General features: G+C 43.5%; 3 protein-coding genes across 5 annotated transcripts; all 3 read right to left on the reverse strand.

Moving 5' to 3' along the window:
- Positions 1–150: 150 nt before the first annotated feature.
- Positions 151–4151, reverse strand: tbx6 (T-box transcription factor 6). Its single transcript, XM_047609468.1, has 7 exons — positions 3404–4151; positions 2944–3160; positions 2287–2806; positions 2114–2184; positions 1970–2028; positions 1603–1882; positions 151–1515 (listed from the first exon to the last, which is right to left on the reverse strand). The coding sequence occupies exons 1-7, from the start codon at positions 3471–3473 to the stop codon at positions 279–281; spliced, it is 2454 nt and encodes an 817-aa protein (XP_047465424.1). The 5' UTR covers positions 3474–4151; the 3' UTR covers positions 151–278.
- Positions 4152–5791: 1640 nt separating this feature from the next.
- On the reverse strand, positions 5792–9853 carry nif3l1 (NIF3 NGG1 interacting factor 3-like 1 (S. cerevisiae)). Of its 2 annotated transcripts, none has more exons than XM_047608178.1 (7): positions 9722–9853; positions 8578–9128; positions 8303–8459; positions 7601–7718; positions 7314–7452; positions 6307–6390; positions 5792–6173 (listed from the first exon to the last, which is right to left on the reverse strand). In XM_047608178.1, the coding sequence occupies exons 2-7, from the start codon at positions 9116–9118 to the stop codon at positions 5989–5991; spliced, it is 1224 nt and encodes a 407-aa protein (XP_047464134.1). In that variant the 5' UTR covers positions 9119–9128; positions 9722–9853; the 3' UTR covers positions 5792–5988. The 2 variants fall into 2 exon arrangements, with proteins under 2 accessions (XP_047464134.1, XP_047464135.1); XM_047608179.1 differs by having other exon boundaries at positions 9732–9829.
- A 2652-nt stretch (positions 9854–12505) lies between these two features.
- cabp5a (calcium binding protein 5a) lies at positions 12506–14870 on the reverse strand. Of its 2 annotated transcripts, none has more exons than XM_047609177.1 (7): positions 14698–14870; positions 14294–14343; positions 13909–13939; positions 13658–13801; positions 13446–13555; positions 13213–13360; positions 12506–13100 (listed from the first exon to the last, which is right to left on the reverse strand). In XM_047609177.1, the coding sequence occupies exons 2-7, from the start codon at positions 14339–14341 to the stop codon at positions 13072–13074; spliced, it is 510 nt and encodes a 169-aa protein (XP_047465133.1). In that variant the 5' UTR covers positions 14342–14343; positions 14698–14870; the 3' UTR covers positions 12506–13071. The 2 variants fall into 2 exon arrangements, with proteins under 2 accessions (XP_047465133.1, XP_047465132.1); XM_047609176.1 differs by having other exon boundaries at positions 14294–14346; positions 14698–14869.
- Positions 14871–19128: the final 4258 nt, after the last annotated feature.

Here is a 19128-nt window from a genome sequence, read left to right on the forward strand (position 1 = left end):
TGGTCCGAATGTTATGCCTGATTTGTGTATATCAATTGTTAGAATAAAATCACAAAGGTCTGAAATAGGAAACTCATTTTATTTTTCACACTGGAATGAATATTTCAAAATCTTCAACAAGTATATACATATTAATATCAGTCTCATCGATATATGTTCATCATCAGAAAACACACGCACATAGAACACTACACTGCTACATGGACTAAGCCTACACATTTCTAATTCCTCATAAAAGCGCTATCAAACCAAGACATTCTGTCAATATGCTGCGTATTTTAAAAAACTGCTCTCGTGCTCATGTCCAGGTAAGACCCCTGGGGGTGGGGGTGAGGGTGGGGGTGGCCATGCTGGTGTTGTCTGTAAAGATGCCTGAACGGGATGGAGAGGGACGAGTGAGGGTCTTGACACAGCCGGATAGGGTAGGAAGGGAAGGCGGGGTAGAGGCCTGGGGGAGCAGGGTTGGAGGAGGGCAGAGGTGGATCCAGCTGAGGGAGGAGGGACGGGTGGTGCCGCACCACGTCCGGGCGGTAGGGGGGGGCCGGATTGAACTGAGGGATGGGGCCGATATCGACCTGTGGGTACGAAGGGCTGGAGGAGGAGGAGGCGCTGTTGTGCATGTTTTGAGGGTGAGCTGGCGGCAGGGAGGCAGCGGAGGCGACAGACTGCTGGAAGGAAGAGGGGACCGCGAGGCAAGAGGAGGGCTGGAAAGAGGGGTGAGGGAAGGAGGGTGACGCGAATGAGGGGGTGGGGAAGGCAGCAGCGAGGGAGGGAGCCTGAGCTTGGTGGTGGCTCAGGTTTTGGAGGTGCAGGGCAGGGTGCGCTGGGTTCGGGGACACGTTCGGAAAGGAAAGATTCTGCATGTGTGGAGGCACAGCGTGGAAAGCAAAAGATGAGGAGGCACCGTGAGCAGACAGGGAGCACGGCAGAGTGGGAGTGGGAGCAGGTTGGTTTTGAGTGGGGAGAGACTGAGCAGGATCAGGATTTGTTGGCAGGATGTTTGGGTAGATGAACGCTGCAGAGCCTTGATCGCTGGGTGAATTATTTCCGCTGGTAACAGGTTCACCCTGCAGCTGCTGGCCTGGTTGAGTGAGAAGAGAATGAGTGGACATTTGGCCCTGCAGATCCGACTGACACGTGGAAGATGGGGCCCGGAAGGAGGCATCGGCCGGAGCGTGGGGGCTGATTGTCCCTTGGATGGCGTGATAGGCGTCAGAGGAGGGGGAGGAGGACGACGAAATGAGCGACTGCGGAGAGGAGGAGTTGGATGGAGGTGGAGTGGGGAAGGTGAAGGTAGTCTGCTGTAGTGAGGGGGTGGTGGTGGAGGTGGTGGAGAGAGTGGGTGATGTGGAGAGGAGGGCGGGATAGTCGATGGGAGGCATGGAGGGCTGAGAGTCGGGCGCATCCGGAGAGAGAGAGGATGACTGAGGGAGAGGAGCCGAGGGAAAAGAGGACGGGTTGGGTTGGGCAGGCGGGAAGCTGGAGGTGTACGCTTGTTCAGCCAGAGTGTCAGATCTGTGGAGAAGAAAAGAAGTATAAGATTTCAATACATTCAGAGAAACATTTACTTAATCACATGCGCACACACGATTCCGTTCCTACCTTTCAATCATGCTGTTTGCCACTTCACTCCCTGCTGCGTCTTGCATCACGCTGGACATCGTGATGCCGATATCCGATATCTGGGATGCCATAAACGCCTGGCCGAGATCCAGCGACTGCTCCGGAACCAGCGTGTCCCGATAGGAGGTCTCCTCTGGCCTGAACCCACGGGACAGATCTGGCAGTGCAGGCAGAGGGGCCAGAGCCAGGGCCTGCAGGTCTGCGCTGTCGGCCGTGGGCTGAGGCAGGAGCTCAGTGGAGTCGCACGGATCACAGTTCACTGATGGAGACAGGGCAGTGGAGGCGTTTTAGGATAAGAGCAAATAAACAGATATAATGTGGCCAAGATTCAGTTAATGCCACTTACCAATATCCAGAGGTTCTGTGATGACGCCTATTTTGCGTTTCTGTCTGGCATCTCTTTGTCTGGAGAGGAAAAAATAACAGCTTAGAACCTCTACAGTATGTGGCCACCGGTGTTCAATGTGTACATCAGTTTGTTGGGGCTTACTTTTTGCTGTTCATGCCGTCTTCTCGGAAGCCTTTAGCGAAGGGGTTGGAGTTGATCTTCAGTTCTGTAATCTGAAACAAAAACATCGTTTTAAATTCGTTTACCATCTTTCTGTTGCTGCATCTTGTCCTTCACAGTAATTTATTTCTGCTACTGCCTAATGTAAAATGTACCTTGTTGTTCTGGTAGGCCGTAACCGTGATGAACTGGGTCTCAGGGAAAACGAAGGAGTGCTGTCCTCCGCCCCACCTTAACACATCCCTGGCCTCAATTACATGAACTCTGGGCTGGTATTTATGCAGAGAGTGCAGGATGATCTGAAAAGAAAAGAAAAATATTGAATCAAAGTGCACACTAAAACCAAAGACTAGCCGCAACGGTTGTACACCGCATCCCCGCCGAGGTATCCGGCCTGCAGTGCTTACATGTCCCTGGGAGTCCAGCGTGTTGTTGGTGAGCTTGGCGTAGTGAAAGGAGATGGTGCGGCTCTGCCAGTGGGCTCCTGTGGCAGGTGAGTCTGGGTGGATGAACACCCGGTCTGGTAGCCTGGCCTCGGCCCCGCCGACAGCCTGCCAGCCGCCTCCTTGGAAGCGATAGCGGGAGTTGTCCACCGGAACGATGTCCAGGAGGACGATGTAACGGAGAGATGGGTTCAGGCCTGAAAGCTTCAACCTCAAACCAGGAAACATCCGCCTAGGGAAGGGAGGACAATGGAAAGTTAGTCATGTTTGACGTTTGTAGAACAAATAAAGATGAAGATGAAGGAAACAGTGTTGCAGCGTTGAATTCAGGACTGCATAAGATCTAAAGTCTCCACAGGTTCTTTTTACCTGCCCTTCTTTGTGATGATCATCTCCGTGCCCACTGAGCTGAACTGTTTCCATAAAGACGCATTCTCCAGCTCCATCCTCACGTCATCTTTTTGAAGTTTGGAGCCAGACTCAGCGGGTACCACAGGAGGAGGCCCCAGCAGCCTTGGGGCCAAAGCTTTAGCTACAGCGTCACAGGCAGTAGGGAACAACGGGAGGTGTTGAGGACCTTCCCGCTCTGTGGGAATGAACAAATCCAAGGTAAATATGGACACACATATCAGTCACATACTTGTTAATAATAGGTAATAATAAGCCAAACTAAGCATACATGGAAGCATTGCTGGTCTGAGAGCTGCAATAAATGACTCGTACCTGCCTGTGGTTAATCTAAGTGGTGATTATTAGATCTTTGTGTTATTGGATGAACATGCAGGGTTTTCAGAAGCATTATAAATCCAAATCTTGAAGTCCCTCTCACCTCTGTAAAAGCAGTCTCCAATCCTTTGAGGCCCCAGAGTCAAACCGGGATACATGTCCACACTCAGCATTCTCCTTGTCTGTGATTGTCCTTTCACTCGTCCTCTTCACCTGCTGCGGCAATGTAACATTTCACTCTCCAGCTCCTTCTGGTCCCGTCTCTGCTCAGATGCTCCTGAACTCAGGTGGGGCCTTCTTCTTAAACTTTTCTCTTGTTTCTCCGGACAGTACCTCTCCTTGCGCTGTCTTCTGCTGTAAGAGTCCAGAGTGCTGCAGACCTGCTCGGTTAAATAGGTGTGTGGGACTTCACACGTGCAGCCAAATGGCCCCATTTTCACATAGTTCTTTATTTGTCCCCCTGTCTCTCCACCCTATCCCCTCAGCTTCCCTTCTGTCCCCGATCGACAAACACAAACAACTCTGGTCTTACTGGGGGTGATAGGAAAAAAGCAGGTCTTATTTTAGTGTCTATGAGGAACATCAATGTGATTTCAGTTATTTTACATCACTAGCAACAGAATAAGTAACTTAATTACTTTGACTTATGTGTGCATTCTTTTAATGCCTTCTTTTATCACCTTTCTTTATATTTCTGAGGCTGATATTAAGCTTTATAGGTGCTTATATGTGTCAACAGTTAAGTGCAGAACTACATTTTTTGCTTATCCTTCTGTACTTTTTCCACATAATTATTTAATTTAAAAAAAAAATTGAATACTTCATCCACCTCTATATGTCAGGCAAAAACAGGCTCTATGAATTAGTTAAACATCCTTACTGTATATTTAAACTTACCAGTGTTCTTCTTTTATTGGGACTACTTTAATAATTTTAGGAGATGCAGTGACTCTCACACAAGTGTAGATGCTGTGTAGTTTACTGGCAGGTTCCCTGTGGCTTTTTGATGACTGGATGACAAGTTTCTTCCTCTCTGCAGTCTCCCTGTTTGGCTTTCTCAGCAGGGAGTCAGGCCCTCCATGCATGTGGACGATGGAGGAGAAGGAGGAGGAGGAGGAGGGGGGGGGGGCAGTTTGGCCACCGGCTGCAATTTGGTCGCTGCTCGAAGAGTCCAGACGTTTCTATGAGGGTTTGAATTCGGGTACGAGCTTATCAAAAACAAATAGATAAAACAGTTCATAATGAATTTGGATTGTCTTTTGTGATGGAGGTTTGGTGAGGAGACAAGCAAATGCACTTGTACCACAGTGACACTTTATCAGATGTCCCATGTTCATATGGTGGAGTAAATTTAACATTATTTCCAACTGGAATGTAGCATGTAGATGAATGAAAATTCATTTGCTTCTACTTGCACGGTTGCATATTGTCTTTGAATTAATATGGTGCATCAAATGCTATTTGCAGAGTATGAGATAATGAATGTCATATTAGTGAAAAATTTTAAGGGGCTTAAGAGAATATACAACCACACACCGATTCTCCTCTAGTCACTTGGAAATTTAATTTTTGCTTTGTGTGCAACCCTCAGTGTTTCCCTTCTTTTTCAATAAACTCCTAGTGCATCATTTGTGTGTGTGCATGGTTTCCTGTCTGTCTGGGGCTCAGTGGGAGAAAGAAAACTCTCAAACACGACGGGGCCCAAACCTACCTGCTTGCAGACATCCCCGCCGCCAGCATAAAAGTAACAGCTGGAGTCAGTTTACAGGAGTTGAGCGTGCACGCGTTGTTGTAGTTGCTGTTTTCCTTCTCCATTTGTGTTGCCGGGGATAAAAGCCGGCCGAGGGCCGAGGGGAAGTGGAGGTGCGAACGTCACGCTGTGCCATTACCTTGATGGGGGCGGCGAGGTGTGGGTGACGTCCCTTAATGTTTTTACGAACCGACAGGTGTCTCGCAGGCGCCGCAGCCACAAGACTCTGTAAAAGCTCATTATGAGGATTGTTAGAGGTTCTGTTTTTCTTTAACTGCTACTAGAAGAGGGGCAGGTGGTGTGAGCTGTTTACAGTGCATTAAGTATTACTATAGGCCCGCTCTTTGACATGGATGTGCTACACCGTTTGATGTCCGCCTATGTTTTCTCATCAAGGTCTAAAGGTCATCCTCTTGAGAAGGTATGGGGTACCTGGTAAATTATAAAGGACTTTGTTTTGGAATGATTTGCTTTTTAAGTCTCAGAGGACAGGAGATTTCCTGCTGCATGTTTATAGCCCAACAGCAAGCCCTTTAATCTGATGGGGATTACTCTTTCTGTTCCCTCTGCACAACCTAAAAACAATTTCTTTTAGCGAAAAAAAATGTTGATGCTCAAAGTCAGGTCAGGTCAATCTCTGTTGGCGCATACATTTACTGCAGATCACAGCTTTCGTGCTTCATCTTTGCTTCCCGATGCAATAATAATCTGAGGCAGCTTAACCAACACGCCTATAGTCCATTATGATCAACAAGAGCCCATTTTTATTAGGACTTTGCCAGAAATAATGATAAGAAGTACAACATGTACCGGTTTTAATTATACATAGAGGCACAGCTTTACAATCAGTAGATGGCTTTACATAAAAAACCTGCCTCACACGTTCCATCTGGATTCGTTAATTATATCGAATCGTAAGAGTGCAAATCAGAGGCTGGTCAGACGACCTCCAGGGGGTCTCTGTCGGCCTTGGACACCATCACTGTTACGCTGCCAGGAAGACGCACGGCGAGCCTCTCCCTGAACACCGCCAGGAAACCTCGCTCACTGTTGCTGTGGTCACTGAGGATGACGCTGGTTCCCTTCGCCGCAGCATCCAAAACTTCATGGTGGGACATCTCACCTGAAAAATGGAGGGAATTATGCAGACATAACAGCAAGATGTTATATCAGTGATAGTAAAAAAAAAAAAAAAAAAAAAAAAAAGTCATAATATTAAGTGTATACAGTCGTGTCATGTGAGGTTTTTAGTTCACCTGTGATGTAGAGGTCCGCCTTAACTCCGTTCAGCACCGAGGCCCCAGAGCCGGCACAAACAGCCACGGTGCTTACAGACGACTCTGGAAAATATCAGAATAATGACTTTATGATACACCTCAGGACAAACATGAAAACTGATTTCACATGCCTGTCCGGCATAGTGCATGTTTAGGTTTTTCAGAATGTGTGAGCTATTCTCCTGTATCTGCACTTATTTATTTCAACCTTCAGACAGAAAACTGAGAGTTTTTTAAAGATCCCAGATTATAGGTAAACTCAGACAAACTTCCACTAGTAGAATATGAAAACCTTCTAGTTTAAAATTCAGAAAATTACTTACAGTAAAGATAAAACCTCCAAAAGTAGAACGCATTTTGAGTGGATGACTTTAAGTTTATTATCATGTTTCAGCAGATTTTTTCAAAAGGTTATTTTTGCCACAATGCTGACAACAATGTAGTTTAGACCGTGCCTACTTTAAGCTTTGTGTACATGTTTTATTTACATCAAATCTCTACAGCAGCTAATTTCACCACCAATTTACTTCTTCTTTTATGTATTTTTATTAATGAGTGAAAACAGAAAACAGGTCAAGTGTGTATTTGGCATGAAAACTTCCAAGCATGCAAAGGCAATATGCAATACCAAAGATGTACTGACAAGAGATCACAGAATGGTAAAGAAATTCATGATGATAGAAAAAAATAAGCCTTTGGCAAAGTGGGCAGGTGCCGAGTTGAACTTATCAGTTGTTTGTGTCGCAAAGTAACGACCAATGGAAACAACAGGAGTTAAATAAATGTTAACTGCAGGGAAGCACCGTCCACAGCCTTGGTTCTTACCACCAAAACCATCATGCAGCTGGCAGACTTGCAGCCTTGAATGTCTACCAGTGACCAACTCCTGGCTACGAAGCCATCGGTGGAGTGAATCTCTTTCTAAATGGACAGCCTATGATGTTAAGAAGGTTGGTAATTTAGAGTATCAGCGAACTCTCCCTCACCCAGTGTCTGTCCCCATCCCAGAGCCAAACGGAGGTGACTCAAACCCAAGTGGGACTTCATTTTCTCGATGGCTTCTGCCACAGTTACTGGCTGGGCCAAAACACTTATCCGGCCTTGGCCATGGCCCGGGAGAGGGGGCTGCAGGGAGCAACAAAAGGAACATTAGTATGATGTATAATACAGGAAATCAGTATATTATAGTACAACTATTCACCATTGTCAACAAAAACATCATATTCATATTGATGACTTGATCTTGTAAGCATATGATGTGCTCACGCCGTACCTTCTCTAACTTCAGGATGCTCAGAGACTGGCTGGGAGTGCTGTGTCGTAACAGGGTCTGGACACTTGGGGTCAGCGCTGACTCACTGCAGGTCACGGCGACATGGAAACCACTGGAGCTGGGTATATTATGAGGAGAAATTACCTATTAATCACCAGTGAAAAGGACCAAACCACCGTACTAGCGGTTACGCATGTTTCATCCCATTAACTGAGGCTACAGATAACACTACTACTGACACAGTCCCAAGTCTCAATGGCTTGTAATAATTAACACATCAAAGTGTGTGAACTTTGCTGTCAAAGTTGTTACCTCTATTGTAATACTTGACACTTAAATCCTGACACACTTTTCACAACTTTGTCCCCCGAGTGTGTTGAATTACGAAAGCTTTACGTGTCTGTCGGCTCAGCTGAGGCAGAAATAAATGCACACCACAACGAAGCGTGTCACGAACACCGGAGGAAATTTGTTCGTGTTCTTTGAAGTCTTCACAGGGCCCCTCTACTGCAGCACACATCACACTAAGCACTAAGCGTTGTGGGGGGTGCGGAAGATGGACAAAGAGAGGCGCTTTCCTTATTATTTTACAGTGTCAGCCGGTCGTTTTGACGACTTTTACCGACATTCTCTGCAGTAACGTAAATTTCAGCAGACAAAAAGCACCAAAGTGAAATATATTATTGAATCCGTGCACACAACCTGCTGACTGAATGTTGTAGTGTTGTTGCATCATCACAGGCCTTCAATGCCTCCATAACAGTGTTCAGTTCCTCTGCGCTCCTGACCATGAATTCAAGTTTGTGACTTTGGGGGGCGCAACCGAGGGCCTGACTCAGCACGGAGACCTGCCCACACCCTGAGAGACACCAGAGATGGAAAAGAAAAAAAAAAAACTCAGTGGATCATGTACCTTCATCAATATGCATGTACTGTATGTAGGTGTGACACATTTTCCATTCAGGAAGCCATCTTACCCACTCCCCCGACCAGCCAGTCGTTGACTCCTCCTTTAACGCTGTCCCACGAGGTGTGAGGGGAGAAGACGGCTATACCGGCCTCCACAGCCTGGACAGCCAGTCTCTGCTTCCAGTCTTTCTGGACCAGGCGCTTAATTGGCCGAAACAACGGCGGATGATATGAAACAATGAGGTCGCAGCTCAGAGCCAGCGCCTCCTCCATGACAGCATCTCTGAGGTCGTTGGTCAGCAGGATGGTCTTGACAGGCCGAGGTTTGCTTGGCTCGACCAGCAAGCCAACGTTATCCCATGACTCGGCAAGTGACAAAGGAGCGAGATGATCCAGCACCTGCAGAACTTCCTTTAACTCCATCGGGCCAGTGTGGTGGGAATGAAAGGGGCGGCGAGATAAATAAACTGATGGATGCAGAGGAGCCGAGGTCGGCCTGATCGTCACAAAGTTGTGATGGTGAGAAGTTAAAACAGATGAAACAGCAGAGCACTTCCTGGTCCAACGTCTTAAAAATGTCCAGGAGAGATTTCTACATCCAGCCAACATCAGTGGAGACCTGGCCAAAAATACAAAAACAAAACATAACAGTTTATAAGACACCAAATATTCCAGCTTCTACGAAAGGAGAATTTGATGTGGGCTAATTTGTTTGTTCTTTTCTGGACAATTTGATGGTTTTATCTCCATCTTTTAATTTCACTGCACCTACTTTTTTTTGCACATTGTAAAATGTCAACATTAACTAGATAACAATGATTATATGTGATAGATTATCACACTTATTTTATTCCTGTGTGATGCAGACTGCAGTCAGACAGGATGCAGCGGAAACCATAAACAAGTCAGTCAGTCCACGAAACTGTCCAGAAAACAATATAAACAAATAAACCAGCAAAAAGGACTGGATCCCCTTAATTGTTAGCAACACGTGTACACCTGCACCTTCTAGGATTTCTCCACAGTTATAGATAATAATAATAATGTGCAGTGAAGATTTCTTAAGTTCCATACGTGTACATTACAAATACACATGCGGCTAACGGCAGAGCTAGCTAACTAGCTAACTTTAGCTACACACCACACCGTCACAGTTATATTTAAAAATACAAACTCGTGGTATAAATGTGCGCACGAGTAAATTTAGCGCACCTTCGCTTGCCTGTAGCAGAAGAAGACCACTAAAGCTTTGCTGCTGAACACATTTTTGTCGGAGAGTGACAGACAAGTAGAACCATATATGGACCTGCGAGGTCCTATTCCGGCTTCCGTCCTTAAAGGAAGAGAAGAAACACATCATGAGATGGACTTTCAGTTTTACAACAGTGCTTCTTGAGACTTCTTATATTGAGCCTATTACAGCTGGTCTGGGATATTTTAGGTTAAACTTAAAAGTAATCATATATATATATATATATATATATATACATAATCAAAACAAAAAAAATAAAAATAAAAAGATTGACAGTTGAGATTATCACTGGAAAATATTAGAGCGCACGGGTTGGAGGATAAATACTGTATGACAGAAAGTGGTCACAGTTCATAAGTCATATTTTACAACATCTTACAACAACTTACAACTAAGGATAAGGAAATTTACAAATAAAGTTGAAAAGAATTACACAATTACAGCAGCACAATCCAGTGATGGCATGTGTACCTTGCCAAATATTACTGAAATGGTCAATACCAAATAATTATATTTAAATACGTAAAAGAAAAGCCAGACTACAGAATAGAGAGTTTCTATGATGGTGATCTTGAGTTACCATAGAAACCGGTATCCATGAACCACCATACTCGATATTTTTGTGAATCTCTTTGTCCGAATTCTCATGCGGAGGGCCACACATGGTCGCATTGGTATTCTTAGCATGCTGTGAAACCTTATTCCAGTTTATATATTACTGACTACTCTCTTTTTACTGGCAGATCTTGAGGACCGAGTGAGTCATCACATCTACTCACGACTCGTATAATTCTCTGCTCGTGGTCCTCTAGCCAAGTGATATGCCAACTTATTAATGTGCAATATATGCTCTGTTTTTTGTTTTTTTGTTTTTAATGCTATGGGTTCTGCAAAGTGACTTGAAACTATTTTGATTGTTACTGAACAAAATAGAACTGCTTTTAATTGAACTCAATCAAATTCAAGAAGCCTATATATAATAAATATTTTAGTCTTCATGATGTAGAAAAAAAAGATTGGATCTGTCAGATCAGCTTCAGAGCCACTTAAGAATTTCATTACACAAGTCTCTGTCAGTTTGTTTTTCTGAACATATGCTAACTAATATAGCCTATAGCTGCAGAGATTGTGTAACACTGTTTATGTGTAATCTTATAAAACAAACGAAGACTAGATGACTTTGGTGAACTCTAATAATTGACACAGGGCAGGTGGCCCATGCTAAGATACCCAGGGGCCATGCAGCTGTTCTCAGAAAGGTTATCAACAGTTTGGCAATAAACAAATGAAATCCACCCGGAGGGGAGAAAAGCAGAGTGAATAAAGCAGGGTTGTCAATGCCGGGGGATGATTGCAAAGTGCAAAGGGTTAAAACCGCAGCGCTCGTTGCTCGCACGACAGCAGGCTGCCAGGCAGAGTGGCCATACCTCGGAATTGAGTGAGGGAGCAACCAAGAGACAGATTAGTGTGGATTAATGCAATAAAGGTTGATGCTGGATGTTAGAGGGATCACGAAAGGATCAAGCCAAAGGCTGGGCGGCGAGCATTACATCAGCAGATTCTTCCTTTGGCCTCGTCATTCCGTCTTTGAGCTACACCCCTCTGGTTAAATGAACCCCCATCTTTAAACACCAACGTTTGAATTAGTGTGCTAAAAAAAAAGCCAGAAACCCTCCTTCAATTACTTTCTTCCATCTCCTCATCCGCGCACAAGAGCAATTAACACTTACTTATCCATTAAGCATATTGGTTATCGCCCGTTGTGTGCGTTCTGTGGAGAGCCAATCACAGATGTGTGTGTGTGTGTGTGTGTGTGTGTAGTTATTTAGGTCTGTGTTCAGATATAGAGTGCAGATTCACTTTTGTTAATTGGTACTATAAGTCCTCGCGCTCCATCTGTCCGGCCGTTTGAAGATCCGTCCAGTTTGTCATGCAATAACATCTGTCGGTTTGGCCCGAGTGTGAGGGTGCAGTGTGTACCCGTCCAGATCCTTAAATTCACCCAAGGTATTTAATCTCAGCTGTGCTGGCTTTGATACAATATGTGAAGTAATGAAGAAAAAAAAAACGTGTCAGTTCGGGATTGGGAGTGAAACCTATGAACTTTTGTGTTTCTGCTGTTGATTGGTAAAATTTGCGAAAGAGTCAATAAAATACCTAGCAATACTAATTTAAAGTTTTAACTTATTTTGAGTACATAAAAACACTTTCTCTTATGTTTCATGTCATAAAAATACTCTCTTTCCTCCGGGAAGTTAAAGCATTGCACTTTTCAAGAATTATTACATTCTGGGACATAATTTTTTTGCATTTTAATATGAACAAATCCATTATGGTTGGGCAACGATGTCACAATTTGAAGCAGCTGCAGCCTTTTCAATCCTGTCCATTTTTTTTTTTTTTTTGGGTCACAAAATCTCTTTATCCTGATGTCTCTCCAAAGCGAGGGCAGTGAAGTCGCTCAATCCTCAACCTCTGAACCCGCATCACTGATATTTTTGGGCTTACAAATCCCTTCTTTGGCCCTTGAAATCCACAGATAATTGCGCCCATTCATTATACAAGCAGCAGTTTGCGTGCTGTTACGCAAGAAGTCGCGTCTGTCCAATTCGCGTTTCACTTTGTTTTGTTTTGTAAGCAACAGGCCTGTCAACATGAAGTGAAATTTATTCGAACTAAAAGCCATCGTCAAGTTCTTTTCGGTTCTTTTAGCCTCGTAAATCAACACTCTTGAGACATTTCCACACATTTATATGGTTTATTTTGTTATTATGCCAAGGGTAGACAGTTTCCAAGATATATTTATTCATTACAAGAACATTACTACGAATATAGAGGTGTCGCCTAGCTGTAAATGGTATAACTTCGTATCCTTACATTGCTTCAGTGATAATCCTTTCAAAGTGATCCATAAAGAACAAACAGGTTCCATTACAAATATATACTGTACATCTCCAACAAAAAGAAAATCCAATTCAACAAACCAATCCAAAGTGACTTCCTGTATTTACAACACACATCATCAAACACAAGAATATACATTAGTTGCACTTGTTACTGGACTTTATTTTTTTTTCCCCAGTCAGTGTCATCACATGATTGTCAATCTTTGCATAGTTACAGGTTTCTCTTTGAGAACGGCGTGATATATTGTTAAACTTTTATTCTTGGCATTAGAATTTGACATGATGTGTTGGGCTGATCGGTGACAGAGCTCGAGAGAATGAGAGAGAGAAAGAGACAGAACTGATGTCGATGCATGTTCGTCAGGGTGCAAATAAAGGTTCTCGACCGGCCTCGTCCTCGGTTGTCATTGATGGGACATCATTCTGACAAATTCTGCAAAGGAGAAGAGTTGGTTTACTGTGGGGTGAGACTGTGCCTTAACATTAAACCTGTCCACTCTCATTACTGAAGCTTCCGTCACTGTGGCTGAAATGTGGGCGCGTACCTTCGAAGTCTACTGTGCCGTCCCCGTTGTCATCCACTTCTTTAACGATGGCGTCGATCTCCCTCCGGCTCATGTGCTCTCCCATCAGCTTGGTCATGGCTGATCGCAGCTCCTCCGTTGTGATCTCTCCGTCTCCGTCCACGTCGAACTGGTCAGAGGGGGAACACGAGAGGTCAAATCTGACGGCAACGAGAAGCTTCAGCTGTAGTTTGAGGACGGGGCGTCACTCTCACCTCTTTGAAGGCGTCTTTGAGCTCCTTCATGCCAATCATCCCAGCTGTCTCGGCCAGAAGCTTCGGGGTCATCAGTTCAACGAAATCCTCAAAGTCGACTCTGCCCCCAACTACAGAAGAAGAAGAATCCGTCACTCTCCATTAGTCATGCAATTCTGCAATGAATTTGCTGTAACACACACACACAAAAAAAGAAAAAGGCTGTGACTCACGATTCATATTGATGTTTTGGCTCAACTCGATGAGCTCCATCTCAGTGGGCATGTAACCCATCGTCCTCATCAGGTTCCCCAGATCCTTGCAGCTGATCAGCCCGTCCTTGTCTTTGTCAAACTCATTGAACGCGTCACGCAGCTCTGCGGGGTTGCATAGAAAGAAGGAGGAGAAGAAATTAAACTCCTGAAGGGCATTTCAATCTGCAAGAGGGAGAAAAGACGCATTTGATAGTGAGAATTTAGCTTACCATCGATCTCCTCATCAGCCAGTTCTCTTGTCTGCACAAAGACAGAGGAAACTTGTTTAGAGTCAACCAGTCAACCAGCCACTATTCAGTACAACTGTCATTAAACGTGTAGAAAGAAAGTCATTTTCTCAGCCCAATGTTGAACAGTGCCACCAAATGAAACGCTGTAGCAAAGAGATTAAACTAAGAGCTTTTCTGATGGCATGGATTTAAATGTCATCGCTGCCATGCGATGGCAAAATCTAGGCACAAATTCCTTGTCAGTCTGCTTTTTTTTGTTTTGTTTTTTTGATTTTAATCCAGTCAACAGTTTCACGGCGGTTCGCAAGCATTCGCTTGAACTAGACAAAAACAGGGGATGCAAATGACGGCTGCATGTACTTACAATGTTTTTCCCTCCTCGCAGGAAAATGCACGCTGCTCCGAAACTCATATCTGCTGGAGGATGCACAGAGGGCGATGCGTAATTAGGAAAATGTTTGGAATTTCTTAACAAAGTCCGAGATGTTTCACAGGGCTGGGGGTGTTGTGTGCCAGAGTCAGAAAGTTGGAATTAAAACAGTACTCTGTGTTCACTCTAAAGGAGTGGACACTATGTCCTGTGTTTTCTGACACTGATAACATTTCCTGAAGGTGAAGAAGCTGGTAGAGTAGTATTTTGACAGAAGTCAATACCATGAGAAGCTTTTTTACAACAGTGATGAAGAGTTTTACTGTGTAATTATCTCCTAAATATCCTCATCTCAAAGACAAAGTTACAAAGAAAAGTTCCAATATATCTGTTCTTACCTTCTTCTGATTTCCAAACACCTCATCCACAATCTAAACCAGACAGACGGACCCCACTAGTGCAAAAGGCCCGTTGCTTCTTAATCTCCTTCTTAGAATCAGCTCGTCCGTCTTCAGAACTCCCAGTGTCTCCTTGTGTCCACCGCGTCTGCCCAGGCTGCCTGGATGCTGGCAGGTTGTATGAGGGGAGGTGTGGCTGCATCCAGGTTCATACTCTCGCGGGGAGGAGTCACCGGCCATGGCAGCGGGATCAAGGGATGACGCCGTGGTTTCCAGCTGAGTGCAGACATCTCCGCTGTAAATTATACTGCTACATGAGCTGGCAGCAGAAAGAGGAAACGCAGGAGCATGCTATTATCAGTTAACAGGGCAGAGGGTACAGCAGCTCATTTACAGGTCCCCTTGTTTACTTTGCCGAACTGAAAACCAATGTAAATAAATAGCTTAGTTACAGGATTAAAACAGCACCTGCAACCAATACCTCCTTTATAAAGTTGTAATTATATGTTACACTGAGAGTAATTTATCATCTAGCGAAATTACCCATCATGATTCATGTGAGTTCAGGGTGACTTTTACAAATTCCTTCACTTTAGTTGACTTTTTTTGACAGCTAATCCATGTTTATGGTGAGAGAACAAGAAGAATTACCCTTTGGCTGATAAAAGACTTAATTATTTTTTTATAAATTTCATTCCAGATCTTAAAATTCATAACATTGCTGGTCTTATTTTTTGCAATATTGTTGTGCTTTTCCAGATCTAAACAAATTGAGTTTCTTCTGAAATATCTCACATCAATCAATGATGAATCAATGATAAATAAAACCAACAACAACAATCTGACAACAGAAAATTTACAGAATGGTTTTTGTGTTAGTTATTAGTCATAAATTTTATGTATAGTTCTGTTATAGTTATAGTTTATTTTATTGTAAATTCAACTTTTTCCTGAGGTCCTATATAACAGTCATTACGGTTTTGCTTTTTTAATTCTTGCTTCCATTTAGTGTTTCTTAGTGTCACTATGTGTAATAATAACATGGTATATATACAAAAGAAACACCTTTTTTTATTGGTTCCAACAAAAAATAAACATAAAAAAATGCTAAAAGTCAAATATTCCACATGTTTGAGTCTTAAGTTGTATTCATGTAAAATCAGGAAAAAACCTGCAAAACCAGGAAGTCTTGCAGGGTCCGCTGAAGTACTATGATACATTTAATACATTTCATTTATTTGGATCATCTTTCAGTTTTAGCCTCTATTATTTTCAAGGGCATCAGAGTGCAACAGATTTTGGACGTATTAAGGAGCCACAGGCCGATTATCCCATTGTGTGATAATCTGATATTTCTTCCATGAAGCAACCGGGTGGCACGCACTGTCTGGGATTAATGATGCAGAGGTCAGGGTCAATGCTTGCTGCCCACAGCAAGGATGCACAGAAATGCTGAGTCTGAAACACTTAGTCTGGACGGCGGGTCAGCTCCGCAACGACATCTCCCTCTCTGTGTGCTTCTGTGTTATGTAAATTCATCCAAAAAAAAAAAAAATCTGTTTGCATAAGAAGCATAATCCGCTGGGCTAAACGACAGGAACTAATAATGGTTTATTATCTGTTTTTCATCTGTTGCTGCGGTGGGCCGCATTACGCAATGCTACGTCCACGGCCCTGAAAAACATGAAAGATGTTGAGTGGAGGGCAGTGGGGACAGGGGTGAGGAGAGTATGAAGGAAAACTGAGGAGAGAGAGAGAGTGGGAGAGTCGGCTCTGGGGGGAAACTTAAAACTCTAGTCCGCTGCAGGTCACACGTTTGACCTACTGACCTATTTGAAGATCAATTATTAACCTCAGGTGAGCTGTAGGTCGGATGAGCAGCGGAGAATGCTAATGTGCGTCTGTGTTTGCGGCGTCTCGGCTACAAATGCACGAGATTATTCTGAGTGGATTATGAGACCGAATGCTGGGCCAAACAAGCCATATGTGTGATTGTGATGACGTGTGTGTAGAGATCATTTACCATCAGTTCTGCTTCACAGGAGGAAAACTTCCAAATCCTTTAACTTTGTCAATGCCTTTAACTCTAAAATTGCGTCTTTCTGACACATCGTACTGGGACATCCCTATATGACATCTTTATTTCTCTGAAAGGTTTACATAATAATCTGACATGCCAAACACTGGGTGCTGTTAATATGGATGGAGGTTTGACCTGATGTATGAGTGGACTGGACAGTGGCCATAGATGCGGTAATGTTATTAAGAAGGACTCACTTGCTCTTTATTTGTACGAGATCATTTTTTTGTTCCGTATGTTTTTCAGTTCCTCAACCTCACAGAGGAACAGACTTGTTTAGGGTTCTTACCCTTTACTATACTTACCCTAAGCCAACACACACCGATACTTAATAGACAGTGATCACCCTGCTGTCTCCATATCAGCAGCCGTTATATTTGTGTCGATATCCATGTATTGTAGCAGTTGTTGGGGAAGTATTTCCAATAAACACATGCCTCACATGTTTTGCTTTACTGTTTGTAATTTATATTGCGTGCGATGTTTCATGTCACTTAGTGGGACTCAGCGATTGATTAAAAACTGACTTTTAAGTCATTTGTATTCACGTTATTCTTTGTTTCTTTGTGTCAGGTATTTAACTTTGGGGATTTGGCACGAGCATGAACAGTTATGTCACGTCCATTTATTGCATCAAAAACAAGTATTATTTCAATAGTGCACATTAACCTGAACAGTATCTGTTCTCTGCTTTGCTTGGACCCCTACACCCCACACCCATAGCCTCTCATGCTAGAAATAAATTCCAAATAAGCACTTAAACATTTCCAAATCCAGAGTTATAACACCATCCAGGCCAAACATTCATACATATCCTCAATGTAACTATATGCCACCAAAGTCAGGTTAGTTTTCACACTGCCTAAACATAAGGTACGGTGGTTAAAATGAATATATTCCCTCTAATGTAACAGTTGCCTTTTATTAGTGTTTCTCCAACTGTTTCATTATTATTACTGGGCTGAATTAAACACAAAACTCTTTCTCTTATTTATTTTACCCCACTGACTAAAAGGAGGTTGTCAATATAATAGAAAAATGTGTCTATGTCATGCAAATCAATTCTATAGTACTACACACCACAGCATCCAAAATGAAAACACTTCTGAATCACCGGCTCTCTCTGCTACTTTCATCACATGACCTTTATGAACTGGTGAGGTGAGTTGCCTCAAAACAAAAATGAGATTACGAAAAAATCGATTAAGTGGTTAGAGAAAGGGACATCAAACATAGATTAAAGAATTTACTACCATGCCAAAATAAAAAATGGTATGTTGTCAGATGAAAATGTCATTTCATCTCATCCTATCTCTTCTAATGCCGCTTATCCTCACTAGGGTACCACCCTGGACAGGTCACCAGTCTATCACAGCGCTAACACAGAGAGACAGACACACATTCATACTCACACCTAGGGTCACTTTAGAATCAACAATTAACCCTAACCCCTAACGAGCATGTTTTTGAAGGATGGGAGGAAACCGGAGTACCTGGAGAAAAACCACCCAAAAAGGCCCAAGCTGGACTCGAACCCCAGACTTCTCACTGGGCATTAGTGCTATCCACAGATCCACTGTTCCCCCACAAAATGTAATTTTAATGTCGTTTTAATTGAGTTCAATTCAATTTTAGTTATATAGCATCAATAAATATTCAAGTTGTCTCAAGATGCTTTACAAAATCTGATCAGAAACCCAGTCTGACACCTCCAGAGCAGTCTGAAGGCGACGGTGACGGGAAAGACTCCCTTTTAACATGAAGAAACCTTGAGCAGAACCCAGCTCATATGGAGGCTGGCCGGGTAGAGACAGAAAAGAGAAAGAAAAGAATAGCATAAAATAAAATAAATAAATACATATTGCATCATGGTGAGAAGAGGAAGCATTAGCAGCATTAAATGAAATTAGTCTTGCACAGGTGTAATCACTGAAGCTTATATTGCATGTATGTGGTGGAAGTGGTAAGTGGTGTTGAGAAAAGACTGAGGTTGGTCAACGCTTGTGTAAATTCAGCGTGCTGATGGCCTTGTGAAAGAAACTGTCTCTCAGTCTGAAGGTGCGTGCCATGGCAGACCTATAGCGCCTGCCAGAGGGCAGCAGTTAAAACAGTTGGTGGCCGGGGTGTGAGATGTCCTGAATGATTTTTTTTTTCTGGTTCTACTGATGTAGCAGGAGGTGGCAATGTCTTCCAAGGAGAGCAGTGGACAGCTGATGACTTTCTGAGCTGACTTCGCTACCCTCTGCAGAACTTTCTTATCAGCAGCTGAGCAGCCAGCGTACTAAACACAGATGTCATAAGTCAGGATGCTCTTGATGGCTGCCCGGTAAAAGGTCATGAGCAGCTTCCTC

The sequence above is a fragment of the Mugil cephalus genome, chromosome 16, assembly GCF_022458985.1.
Source record: "Mugil cephalus isolate CIBA_MC_2020 chromosome 16, CIBA_Mcephalus_1.1, whole genome shotgun sequence".
NCBI lineage: Eukaryota > Metazoa > Chordata > Actinopteri > Mugiliformes > Mugilidae > Mugil > Mugil cephalus.

Excerpts from the sequence above, each read along its gene's own strand:
- tbx6 (XM_047609468.1), bottom strand. The coding sequence starts at position 3,473 with ATGCTGAGTGTGGACATGTATCCCGGTTTGACTCTGGGGCCTCAAAGG. Across the intron at positions 2,029-2,113 it reads GACGGCATGAACAGCAAAAA|ACAAAGAGATGCCAGACAGA; the intron begins GTAAGCCCCAAC and ends TTTCCTCTCCAG. Across the intron at positions 1,883-1,969 it reads CACAGAACCTCTGGATATTG|TGAACTGTGATCCGTGCGAC; the intron begins GTAAGTGGCATT and ends TGTCTCCATCAG.
- nif3l1 (XM_047608178.1), bottom strand. The coding sequence starts at position 9,118 with ATGTTGGCTGGATGTAGAAATCTCTCCTGGACATTTTTAAGACGTTGG. Across the intron at positions 7,453-7,600 it reads GCATCCTGAAGTTAGAGAAG|CCCCCTCTCCCGGGCCATGG; the intron begins GTACGGCGTGAG and ends TGCTCCCTGCAG. Across the intron at positions 6,391-7,313 it reads GGGATGGGGACAGACACTGG|AGTCGTCTGTAAGCACCGTG; the intron begins GTGAGGGAGAGT and ends GATATTTTCCAG.
- cabp5a (XM_047609177.1), bottom strand. The coding sequence starts at position 14,341 with ATGAGTTTCGGAGCAGCGTGCATTTTCCTGCGAGGAGGGAAAAACATT. Across the intron at positions 13,802-13,908 it reads GGCTGATGAGGAGATCGATG|AGCTGCGTGACGCGTTCAAT; the intron begins GTAAGCTAAATT and ends GCAACCCCGCAG. Across the intron at positions 13,361-13,445 it reads TCAAAGACGCCTTCAAAGAG|TTCGACGTGGACGGAGACGG; the intron begins GTGAGAGTGACG and ends CCCTCTGACCAG.